The sequence below is a fragment of the Cavia porcellus genome, unplaced genomic scaffold (assembly GCF_034190915.1).
Source record: "Cavia porcellus strain 051 isolate PalLab524CR breed Dunkin Hartley unplaced genomic scaffold, mCavPor4.1 scaffold_6, whole genome shotgun sequence".
NCBI lineage: Eukaryota > Metazoa > Chordata > Mammalia > Rodentia > Caviidae > Cavia > Cavia porcellus.
The window spans coordinates 105,409,972-105,428,926 of NW_026947489.1; the positions used below are offsets into that span (position 1 = coordinate 105,409,972).

General features: G+C 57.6%; 2 protein-coding genes across 6 annotated transcripts; one reads left to right on the forward strand and one right to left on the reverse strand.

Annotated features, from left to right (window-relative positions):
• The first annotated feature begins 156 nt into the window (after window positions 1–156).
• Window positions 157–7,454, forward strand: Sigirr (single Ig and TIR domain containing). Of its 5 annotated transcripts, XM_063252010.1 has the most exons (11): window positions 1,981–2,141; window positions 2,709–2,867; window positions 3,636–3,801; window positions 4,664–4,856; window positions 5,287–5,420; window positions 5,504–5,644; window positions 5,798–5,941; window positions 6,267–6,369; window positions 6,438–6,588; window positions 6,671–6,860; window positions 7,155–7,454. In XM_063252010.1, exons 3-11 carry the CDS (start codon window positions 3,795–3,797, stop codon window positions 7,316–7,318), a joined length of 1,227 nt encoding a protein of 408 aa, XP_063108080.1. In that variant the 5' UTR covers window positions 1,981–2,141; window positions 2,709–2,867; window positions 3,636–3,794; the 3' UTR covers window positions 7,319–7,454. The 5 variants fall into 5 exon arrangements, with proteins under 5 accessions (XP_063108082.1, XP_013006105.1, XP_003461340.2 ...); XM_063252012.1 differs by lacking the exons at window positions 1,981–2,141; window positions 2,709–2,867 and adding an exon at window positions 157–295; XM_013150651.3 differs by lacking the exon at window positions 2,709–2,867 and having other exon boundaries at window positions 1,954–2,141.
• A 622-nt stretch (window positions 7,455–8,076) lies between these two features.
• On the reverse strand, window positions 8,077–16,106 carry Pkp3 (plakophilin 3). Its single transcript, XM_013150666.2, has 14 exons — window positions 16,011–16,106; window positions 14,610–14,796; window positions 12,683–12,762; window positions 11,908–12,539; window positions 11,693–11,816; window positions 11,110–11,314; window positions 10,565–10,739; window positions 10,059–10,176; window positions 9,812–9,982; window positions 9,505–9,690; window positions 9,149–9,302; window positions 8,825–9,014; window positions 8,652–8,739; window positions 8,077–8,432 (listed from the first exon to the last, which is right to left on the reverse strand). Exons 1-14 carry the CDS (start codon window positions 16,089–16,091, stop codon window positions 8,397–8,399), a joined length of 2,427 nt encoding a protein of 808 aa, XP_013006120.2. The 5' UTR covers window positions 16,092–16,106; the 3' UTR covers window positions 8,077–8,396.
• Between the last annotated feature and the right edge of the window lie 2,849 nt (window positions 16,107–18,955).

The window sequence follows — 18,955 nt, forward strand, 5'->3', positions numbered from 1 at the left end:
CCTGGAGGAAGGGAAGAAATGAAAAGGTGCCCTGGGGCGGTAGGGTCTGCTAAGTCCCCAGCTCTGTGCTTCCAGGCGGGCTGGTCTAGCCGGTTTGACCCCTAACCCAGGCTCCTGGGGCTGAGCCTTGAAGGTCTCCAACGCTAGCCCCAGGCACCCAGCAGGACCCAGGGTCCGCCCAGACCCTGGTGTGGGGCGGGGCTGCACCTGCCGTTGCGCAGCTGGGCCAGGTAAGCGGCCCCGCCCTCGCGGCTGGCAGCAGGTGAGCGGCTGTGGAGACTCAAACCACCGAAAGGTGAGTGGAGGTCGCAATGCCCAGAGTCACTGTAGGCCTGGCTGGTGAACTGTGGACTCCGCACCGAAGCCTTGTAGCGATGGGCGCGGTTCAGTAGGAAGTGGCGCAGCCGGGAGGCTCCCACTTGCCCCGGAAGCCCGAGCCTTCCGCCTCTCCCACGGGCAGAGGTTGCCTTTCCGCGACCAACAGATAGCTCGGTCCTTGTGATGTTGGGTGCCAGGGTTTGTAGAAGGGCTCTCGAGGACCCCTGAGACCAGCCAGCCAGGCAGAGTGAGGAGTATGGGTTTGACTGGGGGTCTGGGCCGCCAGAGAGCCCCAGGAATCAATCCACAGGGCAGGCAGGGGTTAGATTTAGGGGCCTTGTGGTGCCTCAGAAGCACAGGGGATTTTGGTTTTTATGTGTGCCCTACAGAGCTGACAGACATTAGCAGAGGGAGAGGAGGAGAGGGGCATTCAGGCATTACTGTGGCAGCCAGTGCTGAGGGATGATGATACAGACAAGGTGCACAGAGCCCTGACCTGTGGCAGGCTCTTCTAGAGGCTGAGGAGGGGCTGGTGGGGTGCTTTCTCTGCCTCAGTTTTCTGACCACCCCCATGAGGAGCTGATGACCAATTCTGTCCTTAAAAGGGCTGCATGCCACCTTCAAGTACCAGCTCCAGCCAGCACTGAGGAAACTAAGGGTGGCTTGGGGGGAACCCAGCTGGCTCCCTCCAGCTCTTCTGGCTCTGAGCTCAAGGTGCACCCACACCCAAGGGTCTGTGTGCCAGGTGGGTTGAGTTAGGTGGGGCTGTGTTTCGGGAAAGAGGCAGGACACCTGTGTTATATTGAGGTGCTGCCTGGTGGGCTCAGCTAGGGACAGAGAGACTGGAGGGGGAGCCCATGATGAGGCCTCTGCCCTGCAGGGGTGAGGACAGGACCAAGGATTGGAGGACATCCTTGTCTGATTCTATGGGCAATACCAGACACTTGTCAGTGGGTGAGGAGTCTGTGGTGGTAACAGATGTCTGTTGTTCCCCACTCTGCTCAGAGGCAATACTTGTGGCCTCCTGTGTTTGCCTCTTTACCTGGAAAAGGGGCCCTGTTCTTCCCCCTGCCCCGGCCTGAAGCCAAGGTCCATGAGACACCATAACCTGTACAAGTGCTCACTCCTATTGGGGGTGTTCCTCGTCCAGAGATTCCTGCCCTGGGTCGATTGTTGGCTGGGAGTTTCTGAATCCCCTTGACCTAGGTTAACAGTCAGAGCCCCTGGGGCTGCTCACTTTGACGGGAGCAACAGAGGACTCTACTCCTGGAAATGGCACCTAGTGGGTATCTGGAAGGCAGGTCCTCCTATCCAGATACCCGTGACACTCTGTGTGTGTGTGTGTGTGTGTGTGTGTGTGTGTGTGTAAAGGGGGCTCTTCTGACTGCAGGTCTCCAGCTGGGACCTCTGCAAATCACTCCAAACCGCTGTCCCCCTGCCCTCCTATTCACATAGGAAGCCCCTGGGCCGGGGGGCTGCAACAGCCCCCAGAAGAAGGGGCCACGTGACTCAGAGTTACAGGAAGATACTGCAGGCGGGGGTGAGAGCCACCAACTGCCCGCCCAACCAGGGGAAGGGGTGGGTGCCTGGGTGGGGTTTAGGTTTAGGAGAGGATGTGACTGCAACTCCAGGAAGCTACGGGGAAAGTTCTGATTAAAACATAAACCAACAAAAGCCAGGTCCTCACTGAGTTTGGCTGTGTATCAAAGGCAGCTGAGGGTCTGTGGATGCTGCCTGCAACTCAGCTGAAGGGAGAGCTTGCTCCCAACCATATGAGTGACTTCAATGACCAACTCCTTCCAGGAGGAAAGATCTGGAACCAGGTGACTGTGCCTTGCCTCTGGTCTGAGTGAGCCTGCAGAGCTGGACTGTCCTTCGGGCTGGGTCTGAGGGACGGTGCAGTGCTTGGGGTGCATGCTTGCCTGCACATATGAGTGTGTGCACGTGAGAGTGGCAGCAGGAGTGCAGTGTGTGCCACAGGGTGCTCATAGTTGATCTTGGTAGGAGTATGACAAGTGTGTGCAGCTTGGCTTACATCAGCACCAGGCAGCATGTGGGGTAGGAAGTGTGTTGTGTGTAGAGTGTGGGTATACCAGGGACAACTTAGTGCAGCTGGGTACTTGGGGGGCAGAGGAGAGGGGAACCAACCATCGTCTGTCAGATTCTTCCACCTTGGCCTTGCCCTCCAGGAAGGTTAAGGGTGAACTTTCAGGGGGTTCAAGGTCTAGCTGGTCTTAGGGATGTCACTTTAGGGGATGCTGCAAGACCTGATCCCTAGTTGTTCTGTGAAGGGTCAGGTGCATGGGAGGTTGTGTCTTCTTTAACCCCCAATGGGGGGGAGTTATTCTGTGTCAGAGATTTTTGCAGGACTTTCTTGACTCCTTTGCCAGCCCCACTAGGAACACGACTCAGCTGTACCAGCTCTAGACAGAACTGTGTCGAGCCAAGTCTGGGGTCCCTGGATGTATCACCACATGAAAAAGAAATGGGGACATTCTTTCCTGCAAAGTCTCAGGGAATCAGGGACAGAGATGTCCTGGGGAGCACAGGTACAAGATCTAGCACTTAACTGCATGTCCACTCCACAGGGCGGAAGCAGATGCCTGACAAATTCCTGTTGGATAGACAGATGAACCCAGGATCCTAGGCTGCCAAAGTAGAGGCTCTTAGCATCTCTCTTTGCAGCTATGTCACTGAAAAGCATTTGAGTCTCAAAGTGTGTGCCACTGCCACTGTGGGCTGAGAATAGCCCAGAAGAGTCACCTGGGGTGGGGGATGCAGAAGAAGGGGTGCCTGAGAGGCCCACTGGTATACCCTCAGGGACCAGCTGATCCTTGGGGTGTCCATGAGGGTGATATGTCTATATGTACCTGTGTACATTTGCTTGCACCCAGAATAAAACCTCACAGCAAAAAGCAGGCTTGGGCTAATCAGGTAGCCAGGCACTTGCCACATGCCAGGGACACATCCTTCACACCTCCCAACTACCAGGCCTATCTGTACATCCTAGACGTAGCAGTGCACTGCAGGGAAAGGCAGGAAGGAGGTCAACTGCTACCTTGTGGGACAAGGTCCCATGAAGCACATGTCCATAGCACTCCTGGGTCTCATGGTGACCCCAAGGTGTATGAAGGTGGTACTGAACTTGAAGTCCTCTCCCTGTGCCTCTGGCTGTATGAAGCAGTGCCCATTGTGATCACGCTGGTGCCTGGCACTCATGAGATTCGCTGGGGGTAGCCAGGGCCAGTGCTACCTATGGCCAAGAGTTACTGGTTAACTCATCCTGTTCCTGTTTAACTTGCTTTCGGGGATGGCAGCAGCCTCTGACCTGTCCAGGCATCCTGTCCAACCAGCCACAAGGACAGAGACAGGCCCTGCCCACTCCTTGGTGGACCCATCTGCTCTGTTAAGGAGCCCTGTGGAGCAGTGGCGGCCCCAGAATCCAGCCTGACCTGAAGAGGCCCTACCCAGAGCCCATGGCAGGTAGGTGACTCAGGGATGGACAGCCTAAGTCTCCACTTCTACCTCTGCCCTTCAGCCTGGCTCTACACTATGCCCTCTACCTTTACCTTGGCTTCTCTGTGTAGACAGTCACCTTAGGTACAAAGGTCTCTAGTCACCCCTCCCCTGCTCTGCTTCCTAGACTCAGCACATGCCTATAATCCCAGCACTCAGAAGACTGAGGCAGGAGGATTGTTATGAGTTTGAGACCAGCCTGGGCTACAAAGTGAGCTCAAGGCCAGCCTGAACTGCACAGTGCGACAAACACACACACACACGGTAGTAAGAGAGTTAGAACTCAAGTAGGGGTTTGCCTGTGGGCAGCAGAAGGTCCTTGAATTCAGGCTCCCAGCTGTGCCATCCCTGGGGAAGGGGCTGGCACACGCAGCATATGTTCTCTCAACCCAGTGGTACCCATACTCTGTGCAGCACTCCTAACAGAGGAGACCAGGCCCAGGGATGTAGTGACTGGCTCCTCTTCTGGAATGGGAAGTGTCGGGGGCTGGACTCCTTTTTTCTTTGTGGATAAGTAGCCAGATGATCCTTGTGTACTGGGCTGGGTCAGCTCAACAGTGACTTTGGCCACTGCCCTGCCTGCAGCTGTCCCCTTTGAGGCCAGTGAACTCATATTCAACACAAGCAGAGCACTCAAGACTGATCACTGCTGGGAGAAGGGTGCCAGGCACTGGGCCCTGTCCTCCTGGTTCTCATGGGTTCTTATGTGGTCACTAAGCAACATACCACTTTCCCACTACTTTTTTTCCCCTGGACCATAGACCATCTGTGGATGAGGTGGGACTCCAGTATCCTGGCATGGCTAATAGATGGTGTCCTTTGTCTACAGGTGAATGCGACAGGGCCCCACACTTCCTCTCCCCAATTAAAGAGCAGGCCCTGGGGCCTTCCCTAGGCAGTGCAGTTGCTCTGAATTGCACAGCTTGGGTGGCCTCTGGACCCCACTGCCTCCCACCTTCAGTCCAGTGGCTAAAAGATGGGCTTCCGCTGGGCAACATAAGCCACTACCATGAGGACTCCTGGTAAGAACTGGAAGATATAATGTTACAGTGGCCACCTGGACATACCCCCTGCCAGTGGCTTCTCTGGTCTACAGCCCGACTTGACATAGCAGAGTGCTCTCTTGGATGTGGTGACTGCAGGGACAGGTCTAGGGTCTTCGTGATTCTTGTAGGCACACACCTTGTAGACTGCAGGGCTATCTATGGGCCCTAGAAGGATTGGAGCTTGAATGAGGTACTGTCATCCAGCCAACTCTGGAGTCAAAGGACTCCAGGACCCAGATCCAGGGGTGACTGGAAACAGGCCCACAGCGTTCCAGATTTTGGCCACTTCTCTTAGCCTAGGGCCCAAGAACTGCTCAGCAGCCTCTTCTTGTGAGCCCCAGAAGGTGTGGCTCTGGGGCATACAGTGCTGCTCAGCTCCAGGTTGAGGCAAGATCAATGTCCTTAGGGTCAAGACCAGATTATCAGAGGTGCTTGTGTCCAGTGTCCTGTGCATCAATGTGACCAAAGCTGAGGACTATGGGACCTTCACCTGCTCTGTCCACAATGTCAACTCCTTCTCCTTCATTCTTCAGAGAGCTGGTGAGGGGGTGCATGGGTTGCAGGTGGGGAAACCTAGGCCTCCAGGCCTGAGGGGTACTGATCCAGGCTGGCATTGTCCGCAGGCCTGGCGGGCCACGTGGCTGCAGTGTTGGCCGCCCTCCTGGTCCTACTGGTCCTGCTGCTGGCAGGGCTACTGTATGTGAAGTGTCGCCTCAACGTGCTGCTCTGGTATCACGACACGCATGGGGAGGTGGAAATGAATGGTGCGTAAGGGGCAGCAGGTATTCCTAGGACGCGGGGTCTCTGAGGGTACTGAGGTGCGCAGAGGAGGCATAGTCATGGAAGCTACAGTGCTGGGACCCGGTCTAGGTTCCAGGGCCTCTGAAGTGGCCGCACTCACTGCCCGCTATTCGCAGACGGGAAGCTCTACGACGCCTTCGTCTCCTACAGTGACTACCCGGACGACCGCAAGTTCGTGAATTTCATCCTGCAGCCGCAGCTAGAGCGGCGTCAAGGTTACAAGCTCCTCCTGGATGACCGCGACCTTCTGCCCCGCGCAGGTACCGCCCCCCCCGCCCCGCCTCTCGTACGCAGCGCCCCGCCCACCCCGCAAGGTACCGCCCCGCCCCGTCTACCCCACGCAATCAGCGCCCCGCCCTCGACGCTGGCTCTGCCCTGTTCCCGGCATTCTGCTACTACTGGCCCCGCCCCTACTCTAGTACTCAGCACCTCCTCCCCATCTCCCCCCAACTCGCCTAAAGGTCCCCCCGACTCCCAGGTCATCCCCCCCCTTGAGAGCCCCGCCCCATCACTGCAGCCCTGCCCTTACCTTCCGGCGCCGCCCACAACCGTTGGGCCCCGCCCCTTACCACTGGGCGTCTGCAGAGCCCTCTGCAGACCTGCTAGTGAACCTGAGCCGCTGCCGGCGCCTCATCGTGGTGCTGTCGGACTCCTTCCTAGGACGGGCCTGGTGCAGCCACAGCTTCCGGTGCGTCCGGCCGAGTCGGGGGTGGGGGCGGGCCACGCCTTCCGCGCCTGACGGTCCCTTTCCCGCAGGGAGGGCTTGTGCAGGCTGCTGGAGCTGACGCGCAGGCCCATCTTCATCACCTTCGAGGGCCCGCGGCGCGATCCTGCGCACCCTGCGCTGCGCCTACTGCGCCAGCACCGCCACCTGGTCACCCTGCTACTCTGGAGGCCGGGTTCCGCGGTACATCCAGGAGCAAGAAGGGACGGGACGAGGTGGGATTCACCAGGCGAGCCCAGACCTTGATGGACCTCCCCTCCCCCAGATGCCGTCCTCGGATTTTTGGAAAGAGCTGCAGCTTGCACTGCCGCGGAAGGTGCAGTACAGGCCGGCTGAAGGGGACCCTCAGACCCATCTTCAGGATGACAACGACCCCATGCTGATCATGCGAGGTCGTGCCGCTGAGGGCTGGGCTCTGGAGCGGGAGCTGGACCCCGACCCTGAGGGAGACCTGGGTACGCCTGCCCGGCCATGCTGATGAAAAAGCCCAGGCACAGGACTGGGGAGGTGTGGGGGAGGCTGAGGACCCCTGCAACCTGTGGAGGTTTGATCACCACCCCCAGCAGCCCTGGCAGCTTCACAGCCCCCCAGATGCTACAGGGGCGGCCAGTGCCTTTCTAGGAACTTCCTGGACCTCCAGTACTACCATGTCTGGGGGTGAGCAGGCCATGCCCCTATTGACCTTCAGACCGTGGTCCTGGTGCAAGGGAGGAGTGGACAGCCCAGCCTCAGGCTTGTGTACCCTCCAGGTGTACGAGGGCCTGTCTTTGGGAAGCCACCAGTTCCACCGCATGCAAGTGGGGTCTCAATGGGAGAGGGCCGTGGCATCGAGATGGACAACTCCGACCTTGGCTCTGGAAACTACAGTGTTCGCACAGATTTCTACTGCCTGGTGTCTGAGGAGGATGTGTAGCCCTTACTCCAGCCTGGGAGCCAGGAGCAGGCAGGTTCCTGCCATGCAGTATGATTAAAACCTGCCTGTAGCCCAGAGCTTCTAAGGGAAGGAGTGTGAGCCCAAGGTTCCAGAAAATAAAGTCCTTTGGCTTTTACCTGGGTCTCAGCTTCCTCTTCTGGGGGGAACACTCCCTTCTCCTGCATCCAGCTCAGGCTTTCCAAGGCTGTCCACCTTCTCTTGTCTCATCCTCCCCAACACCCATTTGCCAATCTGTGCCCTCTCTGTGTTCTGAACCAGCTCAGGCATGTCCTTTGCTATCCCCCCAAATCTCCTTAGATAACCCCAGCTCCTTATGATCTGGACAGATCCTGGAGAAGGCAGTCTTCTTAAATGCCTCAAGTATGAGTTTCTGTGGGTGTTCCTGAGCCTCTTGAACACAAACCTTTGGGCACTTCTGGCTTGGGGCAGGCCTGACTTGGAGTCTTGGGGTGTGTTTGCTGCATGAATACTGCTCATTGGTAGCCCTGCTCCTGGTTACTCTGCTTGAAAGATCATGGCTGTACTGTGACTGTGCCTCAGGCAGCTCTGGGCCATCTTCTGAAACACTATCTTTTCTCCCTCTGCTGGACACTCCCTGACTGTCCTGGGTCTTTTGACCTTGGGAGGTCTGTGTGTGAGCTCAGGAGGTGAGTGTTCTCAGGGCCAGGCAGGCATCCCTGGGGACACTGCAGGTCTTGGGCTTAGCAGCCCAAACATGGACACACTCAGGACCAGGGTTGAGTTCAGTTACCTTTATTCCCACACTGCTATCTAGAGGCATTGCCAGACATGGCCAATCCCATCTCTGCTGCTTCGACTGGGTCACCATCCCTTGCACCACAGCAGCCTAAGCCCTGCACACCCACTACCTTGTGAAAGCCAAATGCCCAACTGCAAGCCCCATCCCCACCTGATGGCAAGGCTCCTCAAAGGTGCATAGAGTCACCAGGGAGAGAATGCCCTTGGCCATCAGCCTCCTCCATCAGGCTGGCTGGAGAGTAGCCAGAATTGAGCCTGTCCCTCGGAGGCTGGACAACACCTTCTCCAGGTTGCTTGCCTATGGGCCAAGGAAGTCTTCTTTCCGATAGCCTTTCTGCATGGAGAGGGGCTTGAGTCAGGGTGTAGGTCTGTGCCCACTTGGCCCTGCCAGCAGGAAACACTGGGCCTATCACAATGTGCTGGGTATGGCCAGGGCATGACCAGGGCCCCAGGTCTCTCATATCTCATGGACATCCATGTCCCGCTCCTGATGTGTTATCCCACATACTCAGCTCTGCCCCTTTGACTGCCTGCTGGGTTGTGCAGGACGTACCGCGCGGAAGTCTCGATGCAACTTGCTATACTGCCACAGGTTGGCCAGGAGGCTGGAGGCTGCCCTAGAGGACTTCTCACTGTCTGGGCTGGGGAGGTCAGAGGGTCAGGGTTAGGAGAGAAAGCAGAGCAGCCAAGTGTACCCCACTGGCTCAAGGTTCAGCCTACCCTCACCTGTCCTGCTTCTTGATGAAGATGAGTTTCCGGAGCCCATCAAAGTAGAGCAGGTCACGGGCTGCGATGGGACTGGCCACCACCAAGTTGTTGAGCACAGCGATGATGTTGACCAGCACCTCAGCCTGGGGAGACTTCTCACCCACACTGCCAGGCAGCTTCTCAATCAGGTGGCTCACCACCTTGGTGGCTGCAGGAGGTTGGGAGGTCAGTTTCCCCCTTCTGCTCCTGGTGAGCTGGAATGTCAGTCCCTCCTTCTGGTCCCATCAGAGGCCAGCCCAAAAGGGAGAGTAAGGCAGTGCCTGGCAGAAGTGGGTGACTCACACATCTCATCCTTGTTCCTGGCATTCCGGGAGAGATTTCGGATGAGCCCCGTCAGAGAGCGCAGCTGCTGATGGTCAGCGGTTCTAACTCGGTCCAACAGGGGGTTCAGGATTCGCTCCTGCTCCAGTGCCAGTCGGCTCAGCACGCCTGCCCACTGTGGGGAAGTGACATGGGGACAAGTGGCCCCCCGTCAGCTCTGACCACTGACCCAGGCCTGAGGCAGAACTGCTTTTCTAACTCTGCTGCCAGCCTCTGCCTGTTCTGCCTATCCTGGCCAGATAGTCCCTCCATCCTGGTCATTCAGACTCAGGTCTCAGGGCTTGCTCCCTGTCCTCCCAGGAACCCATGTGACTGACCCTGCGGTCCCCTGCAGTGATGTTCTGCAGGGCCCCTGCGGCCGCCTCAGTTGTGTGTCTGTTCAGTTCACAGCGCTGCAGCAGCCGGTTGTAAAGGCCCACAATCTGCGGGCTCCACAGCCACTCGAGACCCTTGGGGTCCTTTGATACCTCAGCGAAGGTGAGTGCGTCAGCTGTGAGAGGCAGCTGCATGGAAGGTGTGGTGGGTTAGTGGGGTCTGGGATGGTCTGAGGGCCTGGAGGATCTGTGGGGTGCTTGGTGGGGGCATCAGTGGGCTCAGCAAACATTCCCTGCTCCATCCACCCACCTCATGCAGCCGCCGGCTCTGTGGTGTGAAACAGCCCACCACCTCTCTAGGTGGTGTCCCGCTCAGGTCCCTGCGGCCCCGACCCTCAAGCCGCTGCAGAGCAGATGGTGGCATCTCATCATACAGGCGGTAGGACAGGTTTCTCAGCACACACACAGCATTCTCCACGCTCTGCAGAGGGCCAGGGTGGAAGGTGCTCAGCATGAACCACAGTCTCTGAGCCCCCAAGGTGCTGACCATCCCTCACCTTGTCCTCGCACTTGCCCACATCCAGGGCATGGTTGATGTAGGTGACCAAAGCATCCACGAGCCCATGACACTCACGCATCTTCTGGCGAGTGGCTTGGGAGGCTGAGCTGAGGTTCCTGGGAAGAGGCAGATCAGAGTACCACGGGGACCTCGGCAGTCACCTCCAAGGACCCCATCCCTGAAGGCACTGTCCTGAGGACAAAATCCTCAGGTGCAATCCCTGTCTCTCTTATTCTTAGTCCCTACTGGACAGTGCTACCCCTGTCCATCTTTATGCTGTCCCTAGTCTACTACCTTTTACCCCAGGAAGAAGGTGAATGTCAGATCAGCAGATCTGACTCCCCAAGCCTGCAACCAGGGTGATGCCCACACCTGGTGGCCACCCTGGCTTCTCCACTTTTCCCAGGTTCCAGGCTGGGTCCTTTCTCTTAGCCTCAGATGAAAGTACCCCTTTTTGGTGTCCCTTCCCCCAGCCCTCCTGGTCAGCTGCTCCTGCTCCAGCACCTGAGGAAGCCAGTGGCATTGTAGAAGATCTCAGCCTCAGAGGCGTTCTGCTGGATGAGGGGGGGGCCCCCTGTGCCTGACAGGGGGCTGAGCACTAGGTCTGTGAGCTGCTCCAGTGTGTCACGGGCCAGGCGGTCTTTCAGGTGGTCACTGGATGACAGGTTCCACAGAATCCCTGGAGGCAGCCCAGATCTATGGTCAGAACCCGCCCACTGACCCTGCTGGCTGGTCAGGAGATGGTGCAGAGGAAGCTCCCTACTTCCTACCCCCTTGGGAAATCCTCCATGTGATTGTTGGGGTTTGAGACTGAGGCTTGAGGGCAGGAGCTGGGTATAGCACTTGCCTTGGCATGGTGAGGCCCTGAGTCTGATCCTGAGAAAGGGGGAGAGGGAAAAAGAGACAAAGAAAAGGACAAGAACCACAGAGACCAGGGTTTTGGAAACCAAGGGGTAGGAGAGACACAGGTGATGGAGAGAGGCAAAGGGAAGGAGGGGCATGACATGGGGGAATGGAGGGGACACAAGGAGGGCAGGTAATGGGGATACCTGTGACGTTCTTGCGCAGCTCATCATCCTGCTCCCGCAGCGTCCGCAGCAGCTCAAAGATGCCATTCTCCTCCACCAGAGCCAGCTTGTTGTCAGCATTATCGTAGATGAGGTTACGCATGGCACCTGTGGCATGGCGCTGCACCTCCTGGTTGGCATGGTTGAAGAGCTTCACCAGCCTTGGCACTGCCTGAAGGCTGCGGGCCTGCGGCATAGGAATGTGAATTATATGAGTACTTGCAGACTAGTCTGTGTGTGCAGGAGCAGGCGTGGATGTGTGCACTTGTGGGCAGCAATGCAGATGTGTGTGGGCATGAGCAGATGTGTGTAGGTGATACAAACGTGCAGATGATGTGGCAGCTTTACACATCTGCATAAAGTGCGTGCAGGTGTGTGCAGGCATCCACAATGGCACATTTATGCCCTGCAGAGACCTTGGGCAGGGTGGGTCTTCCCACTTAGCTTGGAGATTAGTCAGGGACCAGAGATCAAGGGCCACAGGGACCAACGAGGGTGGTTATCTGGGGCATGCACAGCCAGTGAGCAGCCACTGGGGTCAGGGATGGGCAGTGGGGGCAGCCACCTGCTTCTTGGCTCCTGCATCATTGTAGCACCGGTGTTGGATGTAGGCTGCGCCCAGCACCTGCAGATTGGGATCTGAGGCCATGAGGTACTTGACTGCTGAGGGCAGGTCGATGTCATCAAAGCTGCAGAGGAAGGGGCAGGGATCAGGCTGACTCTGGCCTTGGGCTGTATGCTGTGATGAAATCCCCTCCTCCATGGGCCCAGCCAGCTTACCCGCTGCTGAGTCTTTGTAGAGCGCGATGGCCAACATAGCTGTCCAGCCCACGCACATCAGGCAAGTGGCCTGAGTCAGCTAGGCTGAGGCTGAGGCTACGCACAGATGGGGCCCTGGCCATGGGCTCTAGGCCTGTGCCTGGCACTGCCCCAGCCCCCCCACGGCTTCGGTGGCTGCTCTGGAATCGTTGCAGGGTCCGCATGGCAGGGGCACGGATGGTGCGGCTTGGGGGGCCCTCGGAAGCCTCTGGCCAGTCCAGCCCCCCAGCCCGGCTTGAGCTGGAGCTGGCCCGGCGCTCATAGGCAAGGGCCCGGTAGGTAGAGGCGCTCACAGGCTCCATCTGCTCAGATACCACACTGTAGCCATCTTCCAGGCCCCCGGCACCCAGCCTCAGTGAGTGCAGGGATAGTGTGTCATAGTCAACCCGGCTGCCAGCCCCACCACGCTCGTGGAAGGACACAGGCCTAGCAGGCATGCCTGGGGTGGGATGGATGCTCCCGTATCCTACCATCCCGAAGGCACTGCCCCCATTGTGGGCAGAGCTCAGCCGCCGACTACAGCTCAGGTCCACAGCAGAGCGGGAAGACCAGGAGGCTGGACTGTAATGTGGTTTGGTTACCGGCCGGAAGGTCTGTGCAAGGAGGGACAGGGACAGTGAGGGTGCTGGGTTCACATGTGGCTATCCCCTATCCAACCGGGAGCCATAAGCCCTACCTCAGGCCTCTGACCCACACTGGATGGTAGAGCTTCAATTGTCCCACCTCTGTCACTCACCGAGACCTTATCCCCGCTGTGGCCCTGGGATCGGGAGCTGAAGTTGGCCTGAAGGGTGTGGCACTGGCTCTGGGACAAGCCTGTGGACACAAACTGTGGTGACTGACCTGGCCAGATGGCAAAGTGCTGGCCTTGAACTTCTTTCTGCCAAACACTTCCCTCCATGTCCTGGGGGCCACTTCTGCCTGGTCCCTACCCTGCCACAGCCCAACCTCTTTGCTCCAGCGTTGGCCCTGGTAGTCTCTCTCCCACAACACTCCCAGCTGTGTCTCTGTAGCCTAAAAGTACCAGACCACTCACCCCACTGACCTCTTGGCCACCAGAGCCAGTGTCTTCTGTATCGACTCTCTCCTCCCTGGGCACAGTGCCTATCCTCTCCTCTAGGAAGCCAGCCCAGCGTACCCCAGGCACAGTGAGCTCCTCTGGACTCCTCCTGTGCCCAGGATCCATCCAGGCCACAGGCATAGAGGAGTGAAGCCACCTGGGACCAGTCTGTCCTGATGGGCAGTGGCCACTCCCTCCTGAACAGAGCCCAGGGGCAATGACTGCACCAGCCCCATCCAGCCACTCTGGAGCCCAGGTAGTGGAGTCTGTCCCACCCCATGGTGAGTAGACAGGATGGCAGGTGGGTGTGAAGGGAGAGTGGCCAAACCCTTGGAGGGATGGGTGATGGATGGGCAGCTGGACCAGTGAACAGAGGGAGAGAGAGAGGGTGGGTGCAGGGTAGATGGCCCAGGAAACAGATAGCTGGAAAAAGAGGACCTCAAGAAACCAGGGTGACTGCATGGATGGAAGAGCCTGGGGTGGGCACTGGGTCCCTACTTTGGGAACACCTCTCAAGGAGTTAAAGTGGGATATGGGGTAGGGGATAGGCTGAGTGGTCTAGGAGATTCCCCCCATACTCCCAGACCCACCCTGGTTAATGAGGTTCCCCAGACCCACCCTGGTTAATGACGTATTAACGCTTTGACACTGTGATCCACCCCTGGGTCGGCAAGCCTCCTGAGGACCTTACGCCCACCCCCAAATTATAAGCCTGCCCCTAATTGGCAATGTGGCCAAGTGGTAATTAACCCCTTCCAGGGCCCTCCCTTTCCTATGACCCCTGGGCACTGACCTTGCCCAGCAAGGATGAGGCCCACAGAAACAAGCCAAACCCTGGTACCATCTGGTCCCACTGGCTGACCCTTTTTTGCCCCCTTGTCAGTGCCTGGAACCCATCCATCATGTGGACTTCTGAATGGTTCTATCATCCTGTCTCCCTTAGTACCTGTAGCTGTAGCCTGGCGGGGTGGGGTGGGGGGGAGGTGACACATGGAGAACAACAACCTTGAACTTGCTGCGTCTGTGGGACCCTTATATGCATGTATACATATATCACGCAACATGTGTGCACACACACACATGCACACTCACACACATGCACATACACATGCACACTCACACACAAGGGCACCCCGCCCGGATTCTCATGGAGATCTGGGTCACTCCCACCAATTGGTCCCTGAAATTCCTCAGGGACCCCTGGTTCAGACAGCCTTGGCTGTGGCCCAGCAGTGGCTCTGAGCTGATTGTGAGTCCAGGAGTAAGTCTGTTCTGGATTTGTCAATGGAGGGACCTGGCCTGTCCCCCAAGTGCCTAATTTCTTGTCTACCCTGTGGGGAGGCTCAAGGCCCAGGAGACAGGTGGGTCCAGCCAGGGGGGATCCCTGGAAGTCTGGAGTTCCTGCTAGGAGCTGGGATACTCCACCCTGAGCTGCTCCCCACACCTGATGAGGTAGGGCAGTGACTCAGAGCAGGCCCTGGTGAGTCAGGGGCTGAACTCCAGAGCCTGCTGCGGCCTCTACCCTCTGCCACACCCGCCTGGCGTTTCTGCTGGGGCCTCCCAAGTCCCTGCAGCCCATTGCCCACCTTGCCATACTGCCTACCTCTGCTGGCCTCAGCGGCACCCCCAGGCTCGGTGGCCCCATTGTGCCGAGGCTGCTGGCCCAGCTGCAGGAGGCGGGCTCGGACCTGTTCCTGGACGCGGGCTGCCCGAAGCTGCTCTGCCTCAGGGCCCCGGCGGTCGAGCTGCAAGTCGGAGGGCAGTGCCAGGGAGCACACACCAGCCTCAGGCTGTAGGGCCGAAAGCAGGAAGTTACTGTCCTGCATGGTGGCCAGACGGCCTGGCCTGGGCCTTCTCACAGTCTTGGCCCTCCAGGCCCTGTCCCCAGAGTCCCCTCCCTGGTGGCTGGCGCCCCAGAGCCAGGCTTGGAGACAGAAGAGGCTTGCCCCGCCTGAGCTCCCTGTGGGCGGGACACCTGGCCAGGTGAGTGGGAGGGGCCCTGCTGCCTGCTTAAAGTGGAATTTGGGCGGAAGAACAGGCCCCAGGCTCTCATCTCTTGATGATCTCCCATCCCAGGACCCACTTGGCTTTAGCCTATGAGGCCCCACGGGGTCCCAGGGTGCCATATCCTGGGTGTGAGGGATGCAGGGAGCCTGCAAGGGGATCAGGGCTTGCCACCTAGCCTGTAGGAAAGGAAAGTCCCAGTCTGAGAGGTTGAGGTTCCAGGGCTCAAGGTCTCCACAGGAGGCTGGGCCAGGCCTGGGCAGGGTTGGCACTTATAGCTACTGTAAGGGGCTGGCTGGTGACGACAAGGACTCTGCCTGAGTGCTGGTGTTGAAGGTGGATCCATGGAGGCCCCTGCCCTGGCTCTTGGAATGAGTGAGACCCCCAGACCCATGGACCCTGAGCTCAGCTGCCTCTCTACTCTGTAGATGGGCTCTTAGGTGGGCCCTTCTCTGGCACTTCTGCCCACTGCCCTCTAGGCCTGGGGTGGGAGGCTGTTCCCAACACATGAGTAGGGTGCAGCCAACTCCAGCAGGTGGGGCTGCCCCAGGGGGTTGACTCAGAGGGGCCTGGACTCCTGCCTGTGCCTGCCAGGCTGAGGGGCAGGAGCTGGGGTCTTGGTATAGACAGCTGGGAGGGTCAGCTGGGGTAAGGGTGGCATGCTCTAATGTACTCTGGTCAGATCCAATGTCTAGTCCAAGCCCCTGGGAAATGAGGTGGGGTTGGGGGCAGCTGGGAAAAGGACCGGGAAGCCTGGGGTGGGTCTGCTGCCCTACTTCTGATGCTGCTGGAGTGTTTCCTCAGGCTTCTGCCAGTCCCTGTGGCAAGCCCTAATAAGCCTGAGCCCTCACCCACCCCCAGCCTTTCACCTTGGTTGGGGAGCAGGGGCAGGAGTGAGGAGGCAGTGGGAGTATGGGCTCAGGACAGAGCATCCCCTGGAAAGGTGTGGAACCTATGTGGATGAACCCAGGGTCTGCTGGATTCTGGATGGGGCACCTACCCTGCCGGTGGTCCAGCCCCCGCCAGCTCCCTGGCTCATCTCAGAGGCTGCTGCTGCTGGCCGAGGTGTCCTGGGCTCCATCCCAGGCTGCTGATGTGAGCAGCCTCTTGGCAACTGAAAGGAGGGGCATAGAGGGCGGGGTGGGAACAATGCACACCCATCTCATCCAACCGGTTGCTTCCCTGGGAGACATGTTTCGTGTGGAAAAATCCTGGGAGACAAGTTTGTGCGGCCCTGATGGCCTGGAGGCACATGCCTGGCACACATAGGCAGCCTGCCCACCTCTCGGCCTGGAGCCACCTGGGGTCCTATAGGGCTCCCTCCCAGCAGTCCAGAGGCTGTGGGAGTGTAGGCAAGGTGGGGAGGGGTAGAGCAGCCCTGAGATACAGGGGCTCCAATGCCACAACAGTATGGCTGGAAAGGGGAGTGACACCGGGCTGCAGAGATAGCCTCACTGGAAGGAGGAAACAGGAAGGAGGCCCAGGGGGGTGGGGTCCACAGCACCATCCTACTGGGCTGCCTTCCCCTGGACAGTAAGGGCTGTGAGTGCTGGCACTGTGCCAGGCCTCCCTGAGGATGCATGGATGACTCTAGGCTCTGGACCTTGGTCCTGGCCTGGAATGTGTTAAGGGGCCAGAAGGCCTTAGCTGTGGGGTGTAGAGGTGTAGACCTGTGGGAAGGAGAGGTGACCATGGCACTCAGCCCCAGCCTGGGATCTGCATTCTGTGACCAGCCTCCCTTTGTCCTCCCAGGTGTCTCCTGGAACCTGAGAAGGGACCTGGGGAGGAGGGGAGGGCTTGTTGGAGGAAGCATGTAGGGTTAGGGAGGCAAGCCCAAGCAGAAAGGAAAGATGAACACTGGGGTGAGTGAAGTCAGGGACTGCCTCGGAGGCTGTTGCCTCTTGGGAGGGTGGGAATGGAGAGGCTTTGGTGCAGGCACTGAGAGCCTGTGGTGGTTGGGAGCCAGCCAGTGGGTGACAGTGGGCCTTCCTAGCATTGGGCTGGGGTCCTAGGAGACGGGTGAGAGAGTCACAGCTGGGTCAAATGGAATTTCTAGTTTTAGTGTTATGAGGAATCTTCACACTGATTTTGATAGTGGTTGTACCAGTGCACACTTCTACTAACATATAAAAGGGTGTCCACTGCCCCCAAAGTCCCTGCAGCATTTGTTACTGTTTGATTTTTTGGTGATGGCCATTCTTTGTGTGATGAGATGGAATCTCAGCACTCTTATAATTTGCATTTCTCTCATGTCTAGAGATGTTGAGAGTTTCTTCATGTACATATTGGTCATTTGTACTTTTGATGAGTGTCTATTCACTTGACTTGTTTTTTTAGACAAGGTCTCACTCCATAATTCAGGGCAGCCTTGAACTATGTAACCTAGGCTTCCTTCCAACTCACGGCAATCCTCCTGTCTCAGCCTCCTGAGTGCTGGGATTACGAGCATGTGCCACCATTCCTTGCCCAGGTTTTGAAGGAATCTTTTACTTTTGGGCACACTGATGGACTGATGAATGGGCTGGGGTATGGATCTGAGAGTTTTGTCTGGATTTTGCTGGGTTCAGTCCTGCCTCCTCCCCTGTGGAGCCCAGCAGATGCCCCCAGCCCAGGGCCCTAGGGCTGTGCCTGGGCAGTAGTATCTTAAGTGTGGGGTCTTCACCAGCTCCAGGTTGGCTCTGGATGTGTCCTGGGTCCACTCACCAGCTCGTGTGTCCTGAGCTAGTCCTGTGCTCTCCAGCAGCAGAGAGGAGTGGGGTGGGGTCTCAGCAGAGTCCCAGAGTCCCCTCCCTGGGTCCAGGCTACTTCTTCCTCCCTGGCTGGCCACAGCTGTCTGAGGTCCTGCCAGGTGTCTGGAGTGGCTCCATCTGAGCCCTCCTGACTTGAAAGTGCCTCAGGGCCCCGTGCTCTCCTCCTTCGGTCAGCTTCACTGAAGGCTCCCGGAGCTGCCAGACTCTCAGCCTAGGGCAGTTGAGCTGGGCCTGCTCTGGCCTTCTCTCTGCCCCAGGACTTGCCAGATGTTTTGCTGAGTTTTACAAGTGGCCAGTCTCCCTTACCCTGCACTGGAAGCAGGGCCACCCACCACCGCTCACTTCTTGGCAGGCATTTCTCACCATTCTGGCTGGGATCTGTTGCAGAAAAGGTTTTCTGCTGTGTCTGTCAGTCTGTCACCTGTCCATCCATCCTTTCTGTGTCTGCCTGCCTTTCTTTTTTCTTTTCCTTTCTCTTCAGTCCTATTACAGGCTGGTCTTGAATTGGCCTTACACTTGAGATGACCCTCCTGCTTCAGCCTCTCTAGTGCTGGCATTCACCCATGCACTGGCTTTCTTGGCTTCTTTATTGGTGGTTTGTCACATCTTCCCATGAGTCATTTTTGGGTTTTTTTCCACTTCATTCTGTGTGCTTTCTCCAAAGTTTGTCTCCTGTGTTCCTGTCTGGGTTTCCAACAGTCTTCTCAAAGTGCTAAATTGGATATTAGAAAGGTTTTAGTGTTGTCCCATTTTTTTTAACCAACTGGTATCAGGTAACTTTTCTCTGCACCATTTTCATCACTGATCTTCAGAACATTCCCAGTGCTGGCTCTCACCCATTGTTCCTGAGTACAGCCACCTCAGGCTTGCTCCTTGGACTATTCCACACACAGGTAGCCTCCCTGGAACTCTCTTCCAGCTTTATTACTGATTATTTTTCCCCTCTGCAGCCTTTTCCACCAGCTGACACCAGAAATTGCTCATCTTTCCTCTGTCCAGAGGGGCTTCTGTCACTCCAGCACATGGTAGGCGCTCCAGGGATGGTCAATCAAAGGGATTGACAAATTGAGATAGGAGGGCCCACACTGGCTGGACCTCTGTCCAAATGTCTTCCTGCTTCAAGGTAGTTCTAACAAGTGTGTTCTGTGCAAGATTCTGACAAGTGTGTGTGAGCCTGTTGCTTACATTTCTTTTC